Source organism: Manis javanica, chromosome 16, assembly GCF_040802235.1.
Source record: "Manis javanica isolate MJ-LG chromosome 16, MJ_LKY, whole genome shotgun sequence".
NCBI lineage: Eukaryota > Metazoa > Chordata > Mammalia > Pholidota > Manidae > Manis > Manis javanica.
The window spans coordinates 13,631,317-13,653,527 of NC_133171.1; the positions used below are offsets into that span (position 1 = coordinate 13,631,317).

The following is a 22,211-nucleotide window of genomic DNA, read 5'->3' on the forward strand; positions in this document are numbered from 1 at the left end:
ATTGTTCTGTTTGGATTTGTCTTAAACCACTGCTGTGAAGGGGGCCTGTCTCACCATCTGTGGCCACAGCAACTAAAAATATTCATGGACAGTACAACATGAAGACAAGTAGTGACTCCATAGCACCTTACTATGCTGATGGACAGTGACTGCAAGGGAGTGCGTGTAGGGAACTTGATAATATGGGTGAATGTTTTAACAACAATGTTGCTCATGTGAAACCTTCATAAGATTGTGTATCAGTGATACCTTAATAAAAAAAAGAAATTATTTTGTAGTACTTAATCTAAGAAAATAAAAAATAAAATGTTCATGGAAAGTGGCTAGTTGTACATTTGAACACATATGTGACCACAGGTCACAAGGAATGCAAACTACAATAAAAGCAGAAACACATGGGAAACAGGACTAATTTCCTGCAGGTCTGAGATAACTGCTTTCCCCACCTCTGTGCTGGCTTCTGGAGAGTTCCCTCCATGGTCTTGAGACCTGCTTGCACAGCTCTGCGCATCAACTTCACTCTATGGTACAGCTAATAGTGCCACTGAGGAATAAGCTGAGAAGCATTCATCCTGGAGAGGAGCAGCATGGTGGGCTGTTAGAGCCACTCTCTGCCCAAAGGAAGGACCTGAGGGTGGAGGGCATGACCTTCCAGAGCAGGCGCAGCGGCTAAGCAGCTGGTGCTGCCTCTGCTAAGGTGGCCACAGTCCCTCCTGAATGGCAGTTTTAGGTCCTAGGTAACATCTGACATGTGAACACAAACACAAAGGAGTTCTGAACAGTTTTCCAAAATCGGGTCTTTTATTTTTGGATAGTCACCAAAGGTCACTTTGGATTGCAGGCACACTGTGAAGTGTCAGAGGAAAAGTGGGTCAGTAGGAGACATGAGGCGCTATACCCAGTGCTGACCATTTCCTTATGGGGAGGAGAATCGGCCACAGAACAGAACACTGCTGGTTTTGCTGTGCTGGATAAAGAAAAGGAAGGGGCGGTTCGCACAGAACTTGGGGGTGAATCGTGTACATCGCATGAGCATGATGCCAGCAGTAGCAACTGCAGCCTCTGTGCCTTCCTCATTGACCTCCACAAAGGACTTGTGCACGACCGTGGACAGATACAGGTCTCTACTGGATGACATTCCAGAAAAGTCTGCTGTGGTCTCAAAGGCATCAGTCATGCCCAGAGAGCGAAGGATATTCTTCATGTCATAATTCTCCTCCAATCTAAACCTGGGGAGGTACACATCCACCTCATTTTCATCCATCATGTCTGGCCTTATCCATTCTACGAATTTCTCATAAGTAAGTTCTTTTTCCACCTAGAAAAGAATTGAAAATTTTAAGATCTGAACAGTGCTACCCAACAGAACCCTCTGCTTGATGTGAATGTCCTTTGCTGTACAGAACAAGATGGCAATACTGGAAAGTTATGCTCGCTTTAGAAACACAGCTTACCCTTGAACAATGTAGGGGTTAGGGGTGCTGACCCCCCAATGCACTGTAAAATCCATGTGTTAACTTCTGACCCCCCCAAAACTTAACTACAGTCTACTACAGACCAGGAAGCCTTACCAATAACATAAACAGTCAACTGACACATATTTTGTATGTTTTATATGTTATACACTGTATTTTTACAATGAAGTAAGCAAGCTAGATAAAAGAAAAAGTTTTTTCAAATTATCACAAATTTCCCAAATTTTCCAATATATTTTCTGAAGTCTGCATCTAAGCGGACCCATGTAATTCAAACCATGCTGCTCAAGGGTCAGCTGTAGTTCCCCAGGAAATGGTGAGACCCAATAAGCAGAAATTCCGCCATGATCCCTTGCCAGTCCAGCGCATTCACTGCTTAGCACTCGTTACCGTTTTCAGATCGATGTGTTCATCTGGAAGCATGATGATCATACTCAGCTCTCCACCAGCATAGGGAAGCACCAGAATTTTGGTGAATATTTCTCCTATGTAGGTCATTTTAAAGGTAGACTTCTTAAACATCATTTGCACAGGCTTCTCCTCATTCTATAAAGGAAACGGACAGACATTAAGTTGAAACAAGACCCACTTGCACATTAGACAAGTCCACAGAGCTGGCCACTCCTGGCCCTTAGAAACAGCTTCTGGCTCCCAGGACACCATCAGTCCCCCTTTCTGCCAGTCCATCTTCAGTGCCTCAACTCCACATGTGGGGGTACCTGGGGCTCAAGCTTTCAACTGCTTTTCTCTCAGTTACCTCATTTGATCTCATCACTTTAAGCAGAACTCCCAAATTTACATTTCTAGCCAGGACTTCTCCCCTGTACTCCAGACTCAACTCATACATTTTCCTGCCTACTTGACACCCGTGTCTGGACATAAACTTTCAGTGTTACATGTCACACAGGGCTCCTCATATTCCAAGTCTCCTCCATTCACAATTCTCTCCACCTCAGCTGATGGTGACATCACTCACCCCACTGTCAAAAACTGTAGAGTACCTTTGACTCCTATCTTTCACCCACATCTGACTCATTAGCAAATCATACTGACTTTACTTTTAAAATATAACAAAAATCCGACTCATTCATTCCACCTCCACTGCTATCAGCCTCACCCCAGGTCATGGTGACAACCTCCCCAGTGATCTCCCTGCTCATGTGCACCCCCCCATGATGGTCTCAGTATGGGCCTAGGGATCCCAGAAGGTCAGTCATAAAGCAGATCAAATCACTCCTTGGATGAACACCTCTCTGTGGCTTCCCCCAAATCCAAAGGAGTGAAAGCTGAAGTCTGTAAAGAGACCTGTGACAAGAGCCCCACCCCCGTGCCCTCTGCTCCATCCCCTGTGCTCATTTGCTATAGTCAAGGGCCATGAGCAAACCAGGCCCATGCCATTCCCACCCAGCTGCCCAAAGTGGGCCTGCGGAGCACACAGCCTGCCTCATTCCAGTCTTTGCTCACAGGGCCCCAGCCAGCCACAGTGACCGGTGCCTGTCCCCCAGGTCAGTCTCAGCCCTACCGCTCTCTCAGACACACCTGTCTCCTTACTCACACTTGCTGTCTCTCCCCCAGGGAAATGCCCACTTCATGAAGTGGGGTGCATGGCTGGCTGTGCACACACTGTGACAGTAGCTAGCCTGATGCCTGGCCCTCAAACAGCATCTGCTGAATAAATGACTAAACAGCTAGGGACAGGGGTACTTAAAGGGCCAGGTGAAATGAACATGTCTCACTAGGGAAACGAGCATTTGTCACCAATGCTCCCCAACCAGACAGTAGGAAAGACCCATGGCCAGTGACCACATCCAGGCCACAGTCCTCCTCAGCGTCTGACTCCTGCACACTCTGAAGAGCAGCAGCTGCTGTGAGTTAACTGAGTCCCGTGTAGCAGGCCCGGGGAAGGCACAGCACAGTGCCGGCCCTCTGGGATGTCCCGTTACTCTGTAGTACAGGAGAGACCTGACATTTCTGTTTCAATGTTTTGTCTGCACCTTGTAGAGCTCACCTGAGCTGGTCTCGGCCATGCAGCCATGACGGCCCACTCGTCCTCAGGAGCCTAATTCACCTTATAGGCTAGCCATCAGCACGTGTTTTCCATGATGGGCCAGAGAGAAAATATTTTTGGCTTTGTGGATAATAGAGTTTCTATCACAACTACTCAATTCTGCTGTTGTAGCACAAAATATATAAATGAATAAGCACAGCTATGTTCCAATGAAACTTTACTTAAAAAGTAAGTAGTAGGCTGTGTTTCGCCTGCAGGCCACAGTTTGCTGACTCCTGCATAGGCAATTTCTCCCTCTATCCTTCCAGGGCCCAACTGTGTATTATGTAAAGATCAAATCTCACTAACTGAACAATTCACTAAATATATAACTATGAAGGTAAATTTCAAGTTCTTTAGAAATAAAGGACTTAAAAACAAAATCTGAATCAATTCAAAATCTGATTACTTTCAGGGACTCCCACCCCAGGCTGGCGCACTGAACACCCACTGAAGGCCCTGTCCCCCTTGTCTTTCTCTGCTGTGGAGATGAGAAACCGAAACAGAATTCCTCGCCTCTCTGTAGCGAGTGGAAGTCACATCAGTGGTTCTGGGCTGTGATATACAGAGTAAAGGTTTCTCTTTGTGAACAAGGTAGCAGAACCGCCCAAGGAGAAGGCTTTTGCGCTCACCCTCTGTCCCTTCCTTCGGCCTGGACTGTGCATGCAATGACTGTGGTCATAAGAAGACAGCCATGTGCTAAGGATGGCAGAGCAGGAAGAGAGAGAGCCAGTTGCCTGAGAGCATCACCCAGTGCCACGTTAGCCCATCCTCTGCTCACCCCCAGGCCTCCTGCCAGGGGAGAAGGTCAGCTATGAGCTGAACGGCACTAAACTGGGTTTTCTGCTACTTGCCCCTGAATGAAGTCCTAACATACATCCTGTTAAAGATTAATTTCAAGGAGAGAAATAATTTTGCCAGGGGAATGACGGAAGTTCATTTCAGAACAAAGACTGAAAGAAGATATATTTCCTGAGAAATTGAAGGTTCAGGCTTAAGTCTGCCTAGGAAATCAAACTTATAGTCAGTGATCAAGAACAGGCTGTAATAATTCTTCTACTTGGTGCAAAAATTTCTGTCATTAAAAACAAATAAAAAAGAATCTACTGGATCAGTGAAAGAAAGATACAGGGCCATCAGCAAATAGCATCTTCAAAAGCAGGAGAAAGTTCAATTCAGTGTCTATCCTATACACATGGCCTTCTGTTCACTTGTTTTTAAACAAAAATTTGCCTTTATGTTACCCTTATTATAAAAAGAAGAATGATGATCACTCATTTCTTCAGTACTGAGCAGACACCAACCATGTGCAGGCACTTACAAGATCATTAGCATCAGATAACACTCAGCAGTTTGTCATTTAACCACTGCAATGCTACCATGAGGACGGCAGGGGGCACTGTAACAGCTTAGAGGCAGGCTACGGAAACTTACTTGGGGGGCTCTCAGGGAAGGTATCCGCACACTGCTGCAAAGAAAGGAGCCTGCAGGTACTGATGGGAATAAAGATGGGGGAGAAGTGGATAGGATCCAGGTCAACAAAGAGCCTCATACACCATATTTTGGAGTTTTTTAACTTCATCTTAAAATTTCTGGGAAGCCAAGAAGGACCTTAACCCTGAAAGTTACTTGGTCAGACCTAAAATACAGAATACCTGGTAACAGTATGGCCGGTGACACAGGGACCAGACCAGAAGCCCAGGATATAAAGCCACCTTTGATGTCATAACAAAGGAGAAGGGCCAGAGGAAGGCCCCAAGACTCACTAGGGAGTCTGGCTGCTGGGCAGCCTAGCGCCATACAAAGCCCAAGTTACCTGAAGTAAACCTTGGCACGTTTTAAAAACCAAGGTGAACACACACACTTTTTCCAAGAATCTCCCCTGTTAATTGTAAAATATTCACCTTGCTGACTTTAAATGGTGCTTCCTGGGTCATCTGTTTATTAAACTTATCATCCCACATTCCTTTGAAGTAGATGGCGTTCACAAGAACCAGCTTAGTCCCTGGACAAACTAAACTTGGAGACAGCAACTCTGTAATTTTACCTGAAAAGAAGAATTAAAGAAGCAGTTAGCTAAGAGTTTCTGCTGCAATGCAGGGGGATGATATTCATATTGGACTGTCTCCTAGACGAGTAGTCAGGTACATAGATAAAGGAGCTCCCCGACCCTCAACTTAACCATGTAATGGGATACTGACCCTTAAAACAACAGCAGCAACAAAAACTTTAAAAGCCTGGTGAGAAAAATGCCAACATTTGAGAAAAACATGTAAAATGAACAAATTGATATGTGCAGGATGAATTCATAACAAGTGAAATAGAAAGGAATGCCTGGCACCCGTGACGCAAAGAAAGGAACTTAATGGATTGTCAAAAAGGTGAGAGGTGGTAACAAGTATAAAGAACAGATTACATTCCGAACCTCAGGTGGGTGAGGGCTTGGCCAGGTGCCCTGCAACGATGCCGGTCATCTATGGAGCATGAGCAATGCTAGACAGGCAGACAGCTTGAGCCCTGAATCCAAATTTTTCTTTACACTAGTTGTGAAAAGGGAGACTATATTACCATAAACTAAAGTGTGGGTTGTTCTAGAAGAGGTGTACTGAACATAGACGGCATCACAGATACACCCATGAGAACAGGGAAGAGCTAGAGAAAAGTAATCATACATTGACAATATTTCAGAAGCAGAGTTTAAAAATTTAGTTATTTACAGAAAAAAATCATTTCATTTTACATTTGCTGGTCTTGTGTGGAACTCGCAATAAGATCTGATTAAAATGCTGGTAAAACAGAATAGCAATGTATTTTCACCTTCCGTCTTTTTGGCTACCCAGGTGTTGATGTGTGTTCTCGACTCCTCTACAGCGTTTAGAAAGTCAAGCTCTTCCATCTCTGCTTGGTACAATTTGTGGCAGGAATCTTTGAAAGACTAGGAGATACAAAGTGACATAATCACATAGCTACAAAAAATAATCAACAGTAACAGCTTACATAGATTACTACATCCCACCAAATCAGAACATCATTCACTTTGTGATTTGCATAGTAATGTACAAATTAACCTAAATCCAGTTTCTCAGTTTTTAGCTCCATTTCATCTTAACTTATAAACTAAGAGTGGTCTGAATGTCAAATAACTGGCACGAATGGCCAGAGCCTGGAAGGGTGAAGCTGGGCGTCATGAGGCAAGTACTAAGGCACTGGGACGCAGCCGCCACAGTGCATCCCTCCTGACAAGGAGTGTTTGCTAAGTGAGACCCGACCCGCAGCAAGAGCCCCAGCTCACTCCACATTTCAGAACAACAGACTGCGAACCTGGGCCTGGGGTTCCCCATGAGACAATGCAACGGAAATGTTCTAAACGAACACTTTCAAACAGTGCCATATGAAACTACTGGGCAGTTGAAATAAGACTAGTGCCACCGAGGAACTGAATGTTTGGCTTTATTTAACTTTAATTAACTACCTGAAATTTAAATAGCTGCATGTGTCTGGTGGCTACGATTTTGAATGGCTTAGTTTTAGAGCATAGCAACTCTCAAAAAAAAAAAGCTTAAACTCTATTCTGCTAACACAAGTCTGCAAAATGACAATGATGTTAATGAACACCTATATTATGCCATATAAAAGCAGAAAATCTAATGGGAAATAAATGGCCTGGCATAACTAATTCGTTAGCAGTGCACTATGGAATGGTTGCCGAGTCTTTCTTGTACAGCTCACAGCTAAATATTTAATTCTGCCTGTCAGGATTGGTGTCATCACCAGGACTTCACGTTTCCTTTAGCGCAGGAAAAGAAAGGCGACATGGCACAGTGATATGAACACAAGTCCCGTAACTTGGTAGCTGTGTGACCTTAGAAAGGCACGCTTTCCGCTCCACCACAGGACCGCCTTGTCCCCACCACCTCCTCATCTTTACTTTCTTAGGGCAGAACAGCAAGTAGGACTTACTGAGAGGAATTCGTAAGTCTTCTCTCCAAACAGCCTGTTGGCGGTCCTCAGCAAGTACTGCGTGCCGGGCCTGTTAAGCTCCATGAGAAGTGACCGGAAACCCTGGTGGACATCGTCACCTCCGTCACCACTACCACTTAAAGAAAGTGTCTGAAATCAAAAACAGAGTAACATGCACGACTTCAGTGTGTCCTGACATCAGGGAGCAGCTACAACACACCTCAGCCTCGGAACTGCAGCTGAAAAGATTCACCCATTTAAAGGCAGAAAGTGTCTTAAAAGTGTCCAATGCCCTCGCTGAGCACTTCCTGCAGGCAGTCAGGCCCTGCCAGCAGCAGGAAACCCCAGCACAAAGTTGGCTCTGTGCACTCACTACCTGTCGTATGTCTGCAAATAAGGCTTCCAACCAGGCCTCCCATCGCTGCAAACACAGGTCACTCCTGATACTGTCCTTGAGTCTGGGCTGACCTGTGACTTGCTCTGATGAAGAGAACACAGGGGAAGGATGCTACCCCAGGCCCAGGCCTTCAAAGGGTTGGCAGCTCCATGTCTGCTCTCTTGTACCCAGCCACCAGGTCATAATGTGGTCCAAGGGATGCTGCTGGCAGCCACGTGGGATGCTGGAGAGCTGACACCACACGGGGGAGAGCTACTTGTAGGAGCACTAGCACCCAGACATGCCCCAGAGGCCCTCTTGGGTCATGACTGACCCCAGCTGGCCCCATGAATCTGAGAAACCATCAGTAATTGTTACTGCCAACCACTATGCTGCATGCACAGAAGATCCATGCGGCAACCCTGATGTGGAGTCCTGCCACAGCAAAGATCTAAACCAGTGTGGCACTGAATTTGGAGCCGGCAGCTGGCAGAGGCAGGACAGAGAGTGAACACATCACTCCTGGAGCTGGGCAAGGGGCGCATGGCATGGACTGGAGGAAGGCCACAGAGACGGGCATAGTGGGACATTTCCCCAGTGAATCATGTATCTGCCCAAGGAGATGTCCAGAAAGAATACGTGGCTTCTTTTAGCAGTTTACAATAAAGTATGGGAAGGGAAAGATGAGCTGAAGTAGGAACTATTTCACTTCTAAGCAGAATTTAATGGAAATATTTCCAACCTAGGATTTTCTAGGTGAAAAATAAAAATGTTTCCTATCCCCAGCATCTCTAGCTGGCAGAGGACTCTGAGTCAGAGATGGCCTCAGGGCAAAGATCAAATCCAAGGCACAGGCCTCAAGGGCAGGGTCAGCATGGATTTTGTTAAACTTCAGAAAGACTATGGCAGTGCCTCAGAGAACCTCTGGGTTAGACAAGGGGCCTCGAAGCATCTTAGGAACACTGTCACCCAGCACCCTAACTCCCAACCCAACACAGAGTCCTGTATCAGACAGGCTGGTACATGCACTTTTGTCCAGTGAAGTGCATTATAAATTGACACGGAAATCCCACAGCTACTCAGAAGAAACAACGCCGTTAGCACCATGATCTCAGACTTCCAACCTCCAGAACCACGAGGAAATAAATCTTTGTTGGTTAAGCCACCCTGTCTGTGGTATCTGCTATAGTGGCCTGAGCTGACTGATGCACCTTCTCCCACCATTCTGAAGGGACTGTCACCAAGTCCTGTCCCCAGGAACCATACCAAGGAGCCCACTCCTGTCCCATGATGGGAAGAGACTCCGGGGCCTTGGGAGGGGTAAGCAGTCTTATCTGCGGAGGGCTGTGGCTCACTGGGGCCAGAACACAGACCATGCAATCGTCAGTGAGAGGCACACTGCGCAGGCCGCAGTGGGCCGTGCCTCCAGTATTCATACGCTGCTGCAGCCCCTCGCAGGCTGCCTCCCGCATGGGCTGTGTGACTGGCCCAGCCCGGCATCAGCAAGCACGGCAGGGCAGAAGCCTGAGAAGCAGCTGCCCATTCAAGTCTGTCCTGTTGGCACCCGGGTCCTGGGCTGTGGGGAAGTCCAGGCTCCCCTGCCAGAGAGACACCACGCGGCAGGCCCCCGGGATGGGGCGGCACACGGAGGCGGCTGTGCGTGAGGGGCCAAGGCCTCACACCCGTGACCCAGCCGGGAACAGGTGGAGCAGAAGCAGCACCTGATCCCTCCAGAGTTGTGCAACAGTAAATCATCATCTTCAGCCACTAGTTTCAGGGTGCTGGTTACTCAACAAGTAACTGAAACATGAATGAAAACATTTTTGGATGACAAGTGCCATTCTGAGAAGTGTGGGATTCATATAGAAATCAAGTATAGAAATCAAATGTATAATCATATCTGACTTCATTATTTGTAATTCATGATGTGTGATCAAGACCAAAACAGTTTCTGTGATATGACTGCCCTTGCATTGTTCACCATGTAGGAACTTGTTCACCATGTAGGAACATCACGCCCCAGAAGACTGAAGACTGCTGACAATTAAGCTTGGAGTTGATCAATGATTGTGTACTGGGTCCCCCATGCAGAATTCTACTGTTGTTAACAACCATTTGCTCAATAAATACAAAGGGTGCCCTCTCGGCACCACTCTTGCGCTGTTAAGCCTCGAGTCCCCTGGCTGGTCCTTTCAGATCTTTGATATCTCATCGTGTCTCCTCCCTTATCTGTGGGTCAGAAGCAGGGAGGGACCGACAGAGAAGGTTTGACACTTAAATGAGAAAATAAAATAAAAACTTCTAACAGTTAAAAAGCAGTTAATAATACCCAAAGAGTATCACAAGACTCAACCTGGACCTGTGACTCTATCTGCTCACAAACTTGCGCACAGCCTATCCCGGGGGGCTGAGTCGCTGAGTCACTCACCTTCTGAATGGGGGGGGTGCCCCTCCGTCCTACCACATCACAGGCTCGCACCCAGACTGCTCACATGTCCTTCCCCAACTACTCTCCATCCACACCCCAACAACACCGGCAGTTATCTGTCAAGAGCAAGTCCTCTGGGATCTGAAACACGGGGGACCAGCTCAGCTGACAAATTAATAGCATTTACTGTGGCCCAGAAATAGCTTCAAGAACATACCTGGGCCATCTGGGCTGCGGTGTTTCCCCTTGCCCCCATGAAGACCATGGCCAGGGCAGAAGAGACGCTCACGGGTGACAGAAACACATTCTTCGAGTTGTCTTCACACAGCTTTTTCAAAAGGTTTAAGGCAAAGGTACCATTTGCTTCCAAGAGAGTATCCATAATGGTAAGCCTGAAACAATGGATTTAAAATCAGTATCACATCAACATAGGCTTACCTGTTGAATGCATTTCACTGTGATCAACAGTTACCATGGACACTTTGGTTCAATGAGCAAATAGGTACACACACAAAATTCTACTTCCTTTTGGGATGCTCAAAATGATTCTGTGTTTCAAATATTAAGTGAAAACAACTGACCTGTTATGTTTATAATATAATCCTGTTTTGCAGGGGGACTTATATCTGTGTATGTCTCTGTGAAGCATGGAGAAAAGCACGAAGGATACACACTGGTCACCCAACTTACTTCCTGGGGGGATCAGGAAAGCAGCTACTGGCTTTGGCTTCTATTTCTATATTGTTTGGTATGCTGTATGAGCTTACGTGTATTATTTAACATATAAATTTAAAAATCATTTTACATTTTAAGTTAAAAATCATAGTAAGTTTAAAAATCATTCAAAGTTGCAATCATAGTTAAACAAGAAGAGATGGTTGAGTGTTTTTATAATGTAGGAGGGAGGAAACACTTTAGGATAATCTGAAGTGTTAAGATAAAAGATAAGTCAAACCACATATAAAGATGTATGGCAGCCTTAAAAACAAGGGCTTGTTACTCTCAGTTCTATGAAGCCTACCGCATGTGTCAAAGCCCAAGTTTAAGGCCACGTTCCCCAGGGCTGCCTGCTGCCCCCAGGCCCAGGCCCTCCTTCCTCCTGGTTCTGGACAAAAAGGGCACTCAGCTGATTGTACAGGCACGGTGGCAGGTGCATGGCCACATCCACCTCCAGACACACGCCTCAGACATCAGAGGTCAGGTTGCACAGTTCCATAGCCCCTGCCAGGTAGGGCATTTGGCAGTGGCCCAGGCAGGGTACAGGACAGCAATACTGCTGGGCAGGGTGGGTCGGGTAGGGGCAGTAGTCTTCAAGCTGGTTAAAGCACAAAAAGGTCTTTAGAGACCTTCTATCGACTCCCCCCTCATTTTATGGCGGGGATCTAAATTCACAGACATGAAATGGTATATCTAGGCCAAAGGGCAGAATGGCTGGACTCAGGGCCAAAGCCCTGTCTTTCAAGTGCTGCTCAAGAAGAGCCTGAAGGGTGGGTACAGAGGGACCCGGTGGAAGACATGATGTGGGGCAGCCCCAGTCAGTCAAAGGGCTGCGAATGCAGCAGAGCAGCTGGGAAAAGGGACCCCCTAAACTGGGCCTGCTGCTCTGTTTACCAAACAAATGCCTCCTCAGTGGGAGACTGGGAATGACTCATCTGAGCTGTGAGAGGGAACCTACAAAACAAAGAAAAGGGGAAGCCAGAGTAGATTTTCTCAGGGAGTTGGAAGGAGAGGGAACACAGAGCTATCTGAACCGCTGGTGAAGAGATCAGCATGCCTTTACACTTGTCACTGTGATTGGTTGAATAAGGGCCCAAAGATGTCCATGCCCTAATCCCTGGAACCTGAGAATGTCCCTCTATATGGCGAAAGAGACTGCAGCTGTGATTAACCGAGGACCCTGAGATGGTGAGATTATGGTGAACTACACAGGTGGGCCCTAAATGTAACCCCATGTATCCTGATAAAGGAGCAGAGGAGGTCTGACCAAAGAGTGCAGTGTGAGGACCAGGGCAAGATGCTACCCTGCAGGAAGGAGGCACAAACCAAAGGCTGCAAGAACTGCAGCCCAAGAAGCTGGAGAAGGCAGAGGACAGATCTCCCCCCAGCACGTCTGGAGGGGGCAAGGCCCTGCCAGCACCTCAGCTCCACTCAGTGAAACCTACTGCAGACTTCTGGCCTCCAAAACCGTAAGAGACTAACACCGACGGTGGGTAAAATTGTGTCATTTCCAGAATCTCTCTCCTGGCTTTGGTGCATCTGCATATCCTCAGGGGAGGAGAGGAGTTCATTTCCATACCAATGGGCAATTTCCTGAACAACCGAGGGCATGTCTGAACCTGAGAGGTTAAGGGGAGGGGCTGGCTGGCTTGCTGGCTGGCTTCCTCCAGAGAAGAGGAGAAAGACGGCCCGTGACTGCAGTTTGTGAGCCATAAACGGGTTTTAAGCTTTATTTCTCTCTTTGACTGACTTTGGCTTTTAGAGGTATTTTGCCCCAGGATTTCCTCTCCCCGGACTTACATACAGAAATAACTTCAGGATTTCGGGGAGCCTTGAGAACATTAATATAAACAGAAGTAGCCATTATGTGAAACTGATGAAAAACTATACATGATTTCAGTTACTTGGATTTTGGATCAGCAAGAGCTGACCACGTATCAGTTTTAAGACAAACAACTGGCAGAGCAGAGAAACTCCTGAACTAAGATTCAGGGAAAGAGGAGGTGCCCCAGGGCAGGAACCGCAGGCTCAGGCATTCCTGATACAGTCAAATGGGAGGCTCACCTAAGTGTTGGTGGGCCCCCCCCCACACACATCTCCTTCCTCTTGGTTGAGGACTGGGACAGTGCTGGGAGAAGGCACCCAGGAAGCAGCGCCTGCTGCTCTGACGTCTACTCAACAAATTCGTCCCCGGTGGGTGGGACCTGGGTGGGAACCTCAATATAAAGCAATTTGTCTTGTTTGAAATACTGAACCAGAACAAGCCAGGAGAGTCCGAGGAAAAGGGACAAGTGAGGAGCGAGATGAGGTTTACAGTCCCAGCTCTGGGACCCTGAATATTACTTGATTTCTGCCCTCTGTATAAGGAAGGAGATACACCAGTTTGTGCTTCCTTCCACTTTTAAGACTTACTAATTACCATGAATGCAGAAAGAACAAAAATCTAGCTCAATCTTCAAAGCCCACAATGAACTCAATAACAGCATTCCGTTTCTCAGCTGAAAATGCCTGCTGAAAACCATTCAAGGTAAAACTAGATTCATCTACACCCTGTATCCATAAGAACCACTAAATAGAAAAGACACAATGAATCAACAATACTCTGGAGGTTTATCCAAGATATACAGCATAATCTTATAGGAGAAAATATGTTAATCATGAAATAACTCAATAGGTCACTCATCTAAGTCCTTAAGTCAAATAGGAAATTATACTTCCTGAATTCCTTCATGTAACAAGGATCATCTAACTCCAGCAGCCATCACTGATGATAAAGTATCAGACAGTTCCCATGTTCCCCAAACAGGAACATGGGAAGGATACCTGCCATCCAATGCTAGTGTAACTTTGTGCTTATAGTTCTGGCCAAGGCAAATACAACTCTTGAAACAATAATGAGAAGGAAAATTATCAGATATAAGACAAATAAGCATAATTAGCAAACTAAGCGATGGTATACCTGCAAAACAGCCATAATCAATGAAATTACTCTTAAAACTGATAGGAATATGGAGTGAAATGGGCTCCAAACAGTTGATAAGAAAAACAGACCCCAGTAGAAATACATGCAAAAGACATAAGCAGATTTACAAATAAGACAATAGCTAGTAATTATATGAAAATATTTTAACTTCAGAAAAAGTAAATACCCTTTTTTGAGTACACACCATGTGCTAGGTCCTACATTAGTTAGCACTTTTCCTAAAAGACACCTATAACCCTATGAGGCAGATTGAGAATACTGGCATTTGACAGGCAAAGAAACTGAGCCTTGGTTTCTTAAGTATATCACCCCTGCAGTCACAGGGCTGTACAAGTAGTAAAGTGAGGGTTGGAAACCAGTTATTTGTGGCTGCAGAACTCTCTGCAGTGGTACACAGCCTTCCAAAAGAAGAGAGAGGTGGAGAGCAAATTAAAGATATCTTTTTAAAACATGAACTTTAAAAGCGTGCATACCATTAACTTCCAAAACTGACAATTCCACTTCTAGGTATTTCAATTAAAGGTAAAAATGATGGGTTCTCATTAAAAATATCATGCATAAACCAAGATGGTGCTGTCATTCTTGACTTCACTGCCATCACAAGAACAGGACACCACTGAGAGAATCCTACAACATGGGTGTGAGGCTGAAGCACCCCCTGTAACTCAAGAGACCAGAGAGACTGCACTAGGTGAGAGAAGCAGATGCCATGACAGCATTGCCCCCACCCAAGGACAGCGCAGCACTTGATAATATGGGTGAATGTTGAAATGACAATGTTGCTCATGTGAAACCTTCATGATTGTATATCAGTGACACTGTAATTTAAAAAAAAGTCTGCTCTGATCTTCCTTTTCCTGCATTTTCCATCACAATGACATTTTGTTTCATTTTCTGGAACATGTTTATGACTTTATCTCCAAATCTTTCTAATGGTTTTCTAACATCAGGCATTATATTTTTAATTTCCAAGGACTTCTTGTTCTCTGCTGTTCCTTCTTCACGTCCTCCATTCCAATTCCCTGAAGAACATCAATTAGAGTTTTATTGAGTTACCTTCTGTCCCCTGCATCATCTCTCTTTCTCTGGGGTCCTTTTTGTTCTTGTGGTCAGTGTTTGCTTTATCTTATTTAGGTCTATTTCATACACACACTTTCCACAGATGCCTGACGATCCTTGAATATCATTCATAGAGGAAAACACAAAAGAATGTTGGAAATTCTGTTTACATGGGCAGGATGCTAGCTGGGGGCTTCACTGCAGCGTGACCAAGACATCAGTAGCTTTTCTTGTTGAGGAGCCAGCAAGTGGAGGAGCCCCCTGGTCTGGCTGCTGGCAGTGTTCTGGAAGAAGGCAGAATCTGCAGCCCCTTGTTTTAGCCCAAAGCCTGCAGGGAATCCCCAAGTGTGAGCATCAGATCCTATAGGAGTGAGAACTGATATCCTGCTGGTGGCTAAGCAGGGCACGGAGGGTGGCTGTCTGGTTGCCAAGGCTGGGATGGCACATGGGGGTTAATGGATCTGCCAACACACTTTGTACCAACGCTGCGTTTTGCAGCCCTGCACTGCACCCCTGCCTTTCCTGATACTAGAGCACCCATATTGAGCCTGTCAGCTCCTTCCAGGCTGTTTCTGGTAGACACTAAGCCCCTCCCCCTAGTCTCTTTCCTCTTAACAGACATCTGACATCTCTTGGCCACTGCTTGTCTACTCCATCACTCTCTTTGTCCTGTGTTTTGAATGCCTTCAAGGTTGCCTGGCTGTCAGAACTATGTTTGTAAGGAGCGTAAAACAATATTGTAATATTTAAAAGCCATTTATTCAACTTTTACCAGTTTCTCTTTTAACTGTTAAACAAATGCCCTAGCATTGAGTATCATTAAAACCCTTCTTCTTTGTCCTGAAATGTGAACTTGAAAATAACCTCCCACTCATTCATAATCATTAAACAATTTTTATTATCACTTTGCAATAATATGTAAATCCTTAATAATCAATCATAAAAAAATTAAAGATATCTTAATGCTAAAAAGGAAATTAAAATAAATGCAATTTTGTGTTTACCACTCACCAGAACATTCCAAATATCAAAGGAAATTATAAGTGATATTTATATATTGAAGGACTTCTTTCCATTCAATGAACATATCAGTAATAAGGATGCACATTTCACAGATCACACTGCACTCAGCACCTATCAATGGCTTTCCAAGTCCCTACTTCTTTGACTTCAACAATATACCAAAAGTGTCCTTCATACGCGCACGCGCGCGTGCACACACACACACACACACACACACACACACAAACTCGCTATATATTTCAAAATTATTTGCTGCTCTAGTAACAGTGTACCTTTTTAAAATAAAAATTATATGCAATCATGAACATAAAAACTGAGTTATTTTATTAGTTTAATGTACTATTTATGCATTCATGTGTATAATGAAACAAGTCTAATAAATCTGTCCTAGCACCATGTTTTCCCAGTAGCACCTCAGTAACTTTGTGCAGTTAATGATTGTAACTGATATTATTCAACTGTTCAAGTCTTAATAATTGTTTACGGTTTTACTATTTAAGTGTGCTTCTTGCCTTCTTGGATTAAGGATGCTTTAATGTCCTACAAAGTTTAACCATTTGGTTTAATGGAGACTTGGGCTCCCGGTTTGTCCCTACCTTTGTTTTCTAGTACACAGCTTGTGTGCGTACATGTGTATATGTACATGTGTGTGTATGTGTGTAGTTAACTTCTCTGAGCAGCAGCTGTCTAGGATGTCAACAGAGGAATGATTCCTTCTACTTCATAGGTTAACTGTGAGGATTAAATAGACTGGTGCCTGGCACACAGTGGGTACTAAGTTAATAGTGAGTAGAATTGTACATTATTTTCTTTCTTCTGATGTTTAAGTCTAACCTCGGTGCAGAAAGCTTGAAAATGTAAGGTGTGTGCTCTTCCCCACGGTCTTACAATATATATTTTGGTGTGATACAGGGTGTCTTCTTAATAAAAATGGAAAAGAACAGTGATTCCAGCCATTCTTATCTCACTCTACTGTTACAGGTTAGAGTTAATACACTGAGTTGTAATAAAATGCTTTGGATTAGAATTGGCCTCATATAATTCTAAGTACTTAGTTTACCATCGCCAAGTATGACTAAAACTGCACTATCTCTTGTGATGGCATAAACTGAAGGATGCAATTATACAGGAACTAGTGGGACACACCCCTGCATGCTGAAAATAGCAATCATTCACGTTAACCTTGTGCACACACACAGCCTTGGCAATACAATGCTGCAGGGCCCTAAGGCAAAGGTTACTTTCCTTGCCACTGCTCACCACATCAGTCCGAAACTGTCACAGGGTACAACGGACTGGGAAGACAAAAGGGCCAACTTGTCCAGCTGCCCCCAGCATCTGAATATTCCTGGCGGCATGTGAATACCAATTTTTCATACTTCTCTTTGGCAAAAATGGGACTGGGGGAGGGGAGAGCGGAATGGAAGAAAGCATTAAGTGCCAGTTTCATCTAGCACATAACCCCAAGTTAGATAAAATTTGCTCTTAGCCCTTACGACGCTGAGTCTTGTTACATTTTGCCTGCAGTAGGTTTAATAAAAAAACAGAATTACCAAGACCTGAATGGTCCTCGCAACGGTCTCTTGCAGGCCTGTGTGACCCTCGAAAGCGAACCGCATCTACCCAGCTCCCCAGCGCAGGCCACACCAGCGGCAGGCCGCGCAAGGAAGCCGGGGTCACCGCGCCTTCGGCACCCACCCACAGCTTCTCTCAGGCTTCCAGTACACCCCCACGCCGGGTCCCAACGCCAGGCGCCTGCGGCCTTCGGGCCGCGAGGCGGGCGCGGTCACCTGTAGCCGAGGGACAATCGCGGTCACTGTGCCCCAGGGGGGCCCGCGCAGCAGCTGGGACCCATGCCCGCGCCGCCCGCCACCCCTCTCCTGGCTCCCGGCGATCCTCCTAGTCGCCGGCTTAGCCGTCACCCAGTCACAACTCACAGTGGCGTCACGGTCCGCGGCAGAAGATGGACGAGCGAAGGGAGCCCAAATGCTGGAAGCTGACCCGCAACGCCGGCTTTAAGGCCCAGCGCAGCCACGCCCTCCTCGCCGCGCACACCCTCCTGACCCCTCCGCGCACCCTACCAGCCCCGCCCCTCGGCGCGTCCTCGGGCCCGTGCGGCCACGCCCCCTCCCCGCCCACCCCACCAGCCCCGCCCTCCGCGCGCCCTCGGCCCCGCGCGGCCACGCCCTCCTCCCCGCGCACCCCAGGACCTCAGCCATATCCTGGCGGTTTTCTGGCCCTGCGGCGGATGGCAGACCCCGCGAGCCGCAGGGGTTCCTCTCCAGACCCTTACTGCGGAGTGTGGGCGGCGCGCTGAGCAGCCGGCGGGAGGCGTCGGAGCCGCCGCCGACCTCAAATACCGGCCGGCCGGAGTCACAGGCGGTGAGCCTGGCGGCCCTCCGCAGTCGATAGCAGGAAGAGGGCGGTGGGAGAGGTTGGCAGGTGTGCGCCAGGTGCTTCCACGCACTTTTTTTTTTATTGCAGTATTGTTTTTTTAATTAATTTTATTATCATTAATCTACAATTACATGAAGAACATTATGGTTACTAGACTCCCCTCTTCAACAGGTTTCCCCCCCCACAAACCCCATTACAGTCACTGTCCATCAGCGTAGTAAGATGCTGTAACTCACTACTTGTCTTCTCTGTGTTGCACATCCCTCCCTATGCCCCCCACCACGTTATACATGCTAATCGTAAGCCCCCTTTCTTTTTCCCTGCCCTTATCCCTTCCTTCCCACCCCTCCTGCCCAGTCCCTTTCCCTTTGGTAAGCATTAGTCCATTCTTGGGTTCTGTGATTCTGCTGCTGTTTTGTTCCTTCAGTTTCCCTTTGTTCTTATACTCCACATTATGACTGAAATCACTTGGTACTTGTCCTTCTCCGCCTGGCTTATTCCACTGAGCATAATAGCCTCTAGCTCCATCCATGTTCTTGGAAATGGTAGGATTTTTTTTTTCTTATGGCTGAGTAATATTCCATTGTGTATATGTACTACATCTTCTTTATCCATTCATCTACTGATGGACATTTAGGTTGCTTCCATTTCTTGGCTATTGTAAATAGTGCTGCGATAAACAGGGGTGCATCTGTCTTTTTCAAACTGGAGTGCTGCATTCTTAGGGTATATTCCTAGAAGTGGAATTCCTGGATCAAATGGTATTTCTATTTTGAGCTTTTTGAGGAACCTCCATACTGCTTTCCACAATGGTTGAACTAATTTGCATTCCCACCAGCAGTGTAGGAGGGTTCCCCTTTCTCCACAACATAGCCAACATTTATTATTGTTTGTCTTTTCAATGATGGCGATCCTTACTGGTGTGAGGTGATATCTCATTGTGGTTTTAATTTGCATTTCTCTGATGACAAGCGATGTGGAGCATCTTTTCAGGTGTCTGTTGGCCATCTAAATTTCTTCTTTGGAGAACTGTCTGCTCAGCTCCTCTGCCCATTTTTTAATTGGATTATTTGCTTTTTGTTTGTTGAGGTGCGTGAGCTCTTTATATAATTTGGATGTCAACCCTTAATCAGATCTGTCATTTATGAATATATTCTCCCATACTGTAGGATGCCTTTTTGTTCTATTGATGTTGTCCTTTGCTGTACAGAAGCTTTGCAGCTTGATATAGTCCCACTTGTTCATTTTTGCTTTTGTTTCCCTTGCCCGGGAGACATGTTCATGAAGAAGTCGCTCATGTATATGTCCAAGAGATTTTTGCCTATGTTTTTTTCTAAGAGTTTTATGGTTTCATGGTTTACATTCAGGTCTTTGATGCATTTTGAATTTACTTTTGTGTATGGAGTTAGACAGTGATCCAGTTTCATTATCTTACATGTAGCTGTCCAGTTTTGCCAGCACGATCTGTTGTAGAGACTGTCATTTCTCCATTGTATGTCCATGACTCCTTTATCATATATTAATTTACCATAAATGTTTGGGTTACTATCTGGGGTCTCTATTTTGTTCCACTGGTCTGTAGCTCTGTTCTTGTGCCAGTACCAAACGTTTTGATTACTGTGACTTTGTAGTAGAGCTTGAAGTTGGGGAGCTAGATCCCCCCAACTTTATTGTTCCTTCTCAGGAGTGCTTTGGCTATTGGGGGTCTTGGGTGTTTCCATATGAATTTTTAAATTATTTGTTCTAGTTCGTTGAAAAATGTTGTTGGTAATTTGATAGGGATTGCATCAAATCTGTATATTGCTTTGGGCAGGATGGCCATTTTGACAATATTAATTCTTCCTAGCCAAGGGCTTGGGATGAGTTTCCATTTGTTAGTGTCCTCTTTAATTTCTCTTAAGAGTGTCTTATACTTTTCAGAGTATAGGTCTTTCACTTCCTTGGTAAGGTTTATTCCTAAGTATTTTATTCTTTTTGATGCGATTGTGAATGGAATTGTTTTCCTGATTTCTCTTTCTATTAGTTCATCGTTACTGTATAAGAATGCAACAGATTTCTGTGTGTTAATTTTGCATCCTGCAACTTTGCTGTATTCCGATATCAGTTCTAGTAGTTTTGAAGTGGAATCTTTAGGGTTTTTTATGTACAATATCATGTCATCTGCAAATAGTGACAGTTTGACTTCTTCTTTACCAATTTGGATTCCTTGTATTTCTTTGTTTTGTCTGATTGCCGTAGCTAGGACCTCCAGGACTATGTTAAATAACAGTGGGGAGAGTGGACATCCCTGTCTAGTTCCTGATCTCAGAGGAAAAGCTTTCAGCTTTTCACTGTTCAGTATGATGTTGGCTGTGGATTTATCATATATGGCCTTTATTATGGTGAGGTACCTGCACTCTATACCCATTTTGTTGAGAGTTTTTACCAAGAATGGATGTTGAATTTTGTTGAATGCTCTTTCAGCATCTATGGAGATGATCATGTGGTTTTTGTCCTTCTTTTTGTTGATGTGGTGGATGATGTTGATGGATTTTCGGATGTTGTACCATCCTTGCATCCCTGGGATGAGTCCCAGTTGGTCGTGGTGTATGATCCTTTTGCTGTATTTTTGAATTCGGTTTGCTAATATATTGTTGAGTATTTTTGCATCTACATTCATCAGGGATATTGGTCTGTAGTTTTCTTTTTTGGTGGGGTCTTTGCCTGGTTTTGGTATTAGGGTGATGTTGGCTTCATAGAATGAGTTTGGGAGTATTCCCTCCTCTTATATGTTTTGGAAAATTTTAAGGAGAATGGGAATTATATCTTCTCTGTATGTCTGATAAAATTCCAAGGTAAATCCATCTGGCCCGGGGGTTTTGTTCTTGGGTAGTTTTTTGATTACTGCTTCAATTTCTTTGCTGGTAATTGGTTTGTTTAGATTTTGTGTTTCTTCCTTGGTCAGTCTTGGAAGGTTGCATTTTTCTAGGAGGTTGTCCATTTCTTGTAGGTTTTCCAACTTCTTAGCATATAGGTTTTCATAATAGTCTCTAATAATTCTTTGTAATTTTGTTGGGTCCGTTGTGATGTTTCCCTTCTCGTTTCTGATTCTGTTGATGTCTGTTGATTCTCTTTTTCTCTTAATAAGTCTGGCTAGAGGCTTATCTATTTTGTTTATTTTCTCAAAGAACCAGCTCTTGGTTTCATTGATTTTTTCTATTGTTTTATTCTTCTCAATTTTGTTTATTTCTTCTCTGATATTTATTATGTCCCTCCTTCTGCTGACTTTAGGCATCATTTGTTCTTCTTTTTCCAAATTTGATAATTGTGACGTTAGACTATTCATTTGGGTTTGTTCTTCCTTCTTTAAATATGCCTGGATTGCTATATACTTTCCTCTTAAGACTGCTTTCGCTGCATCCCACAGAAGTTGGGGCTTTGTGTTATTGTTGTCATTTATTTCCACATATTGCTGGATCTCCATTTTAATTTAGTCATTGATCCATTGACTATTTAGGAGCTTGTAGCTAAGCCTCCATGTGTTTATGAGCCTTTTTGCTTTCTTTGTACAATTTATTTCGAGTTTAATACCTTTGTGGTCTGAAAAGTTGGTTGGCAGAATTTCAATCTTTTTGAATTTACTGAGGCTCTTTTTGTGGCCTATTATGTGGTCTATTCTGGAGAATGTTCCATGTGCACTTGAGAAGAATGTGTATCCTGTTGGTTTTGGGTGTAGAGTTCTGTAGATGTCTATTTGGTCCATCTGT

General features: G+C 44.9%; 1 protein-coding gene across 3 annotated transcripts; it reads right to left on the reverse strand.

The window, feature by feature from the left end:
- Positions 1–779: 779 nt before the first annotated feature.
- LOC108386839 (serpin B6-like) lies at positions 780–18,154 on the reverse strand. Of its 3 annotated transcripts, XM_073224186.1 has the most exons (8): positions 18,006–18,107; positions 17,329–17,468; positions 10,504–10,678; positions 7,483–7,632; positions 6,340–6,457; positions 5,427–5,569; positions 1,866–2,021; positions 780–1,318 (listed from the first exon to the last, which is right to left on the reverse strand). In XM_073224186.1, exons 2-8 carry the CDS (start codon positions 17,424–17,426, stop codon positions 917–919), a joined length of 1,242 nt encoding a protein of 413 aa, XP_073080287.1. In that variant the 5' UTR covers positions 17,427–17,468; positions 18,006–18,107; the 3' UTR covers positions 780–916. The 3 variants fall into 3 exon arrangements, with proteins under 3 accessions (XP_073080287.1, XP_017500414.2, XP_073080288.1); XM_017644925.3 differs by lacking the exon at positions 17,329–17,468 and having other exon boundaries at positions 18,006–18,154; XM_073224187.1 differs by lacking the exons at positions 17,329–17,468; positions 18,006–18,107 and adding an exon at positions 17,622–17,640.
- Between the last annotated feature and the right edge of the window lie 4,057 nt (positions 18,155–22,211).

Bases quoted from the DNA above. Each gene is read 5' to 3' on its own strand.
- LOC108386839 (XM_073224186.1), bottom strand. From the start codon at position 17,426: ATGCCGCCAGGAATATTCAGATGCTGGGGGCAGCTGGACAAGTTGGCC. The intron at 5,570-6,339 runs GTGAAAATACAT...TCTTCTTTTCAG, and splicing joins GGTAGCCAAAAAGACGGAAG to GTAAAATTACAGAGTTGCTG. The intron at 2,022-5,426 runs GTGAATATTTTA...TTTCCTTTATAG, and splicing joins CACCATTTAAAGTCAGCAAG to AATGAGGAGAAGCCTGTGCA.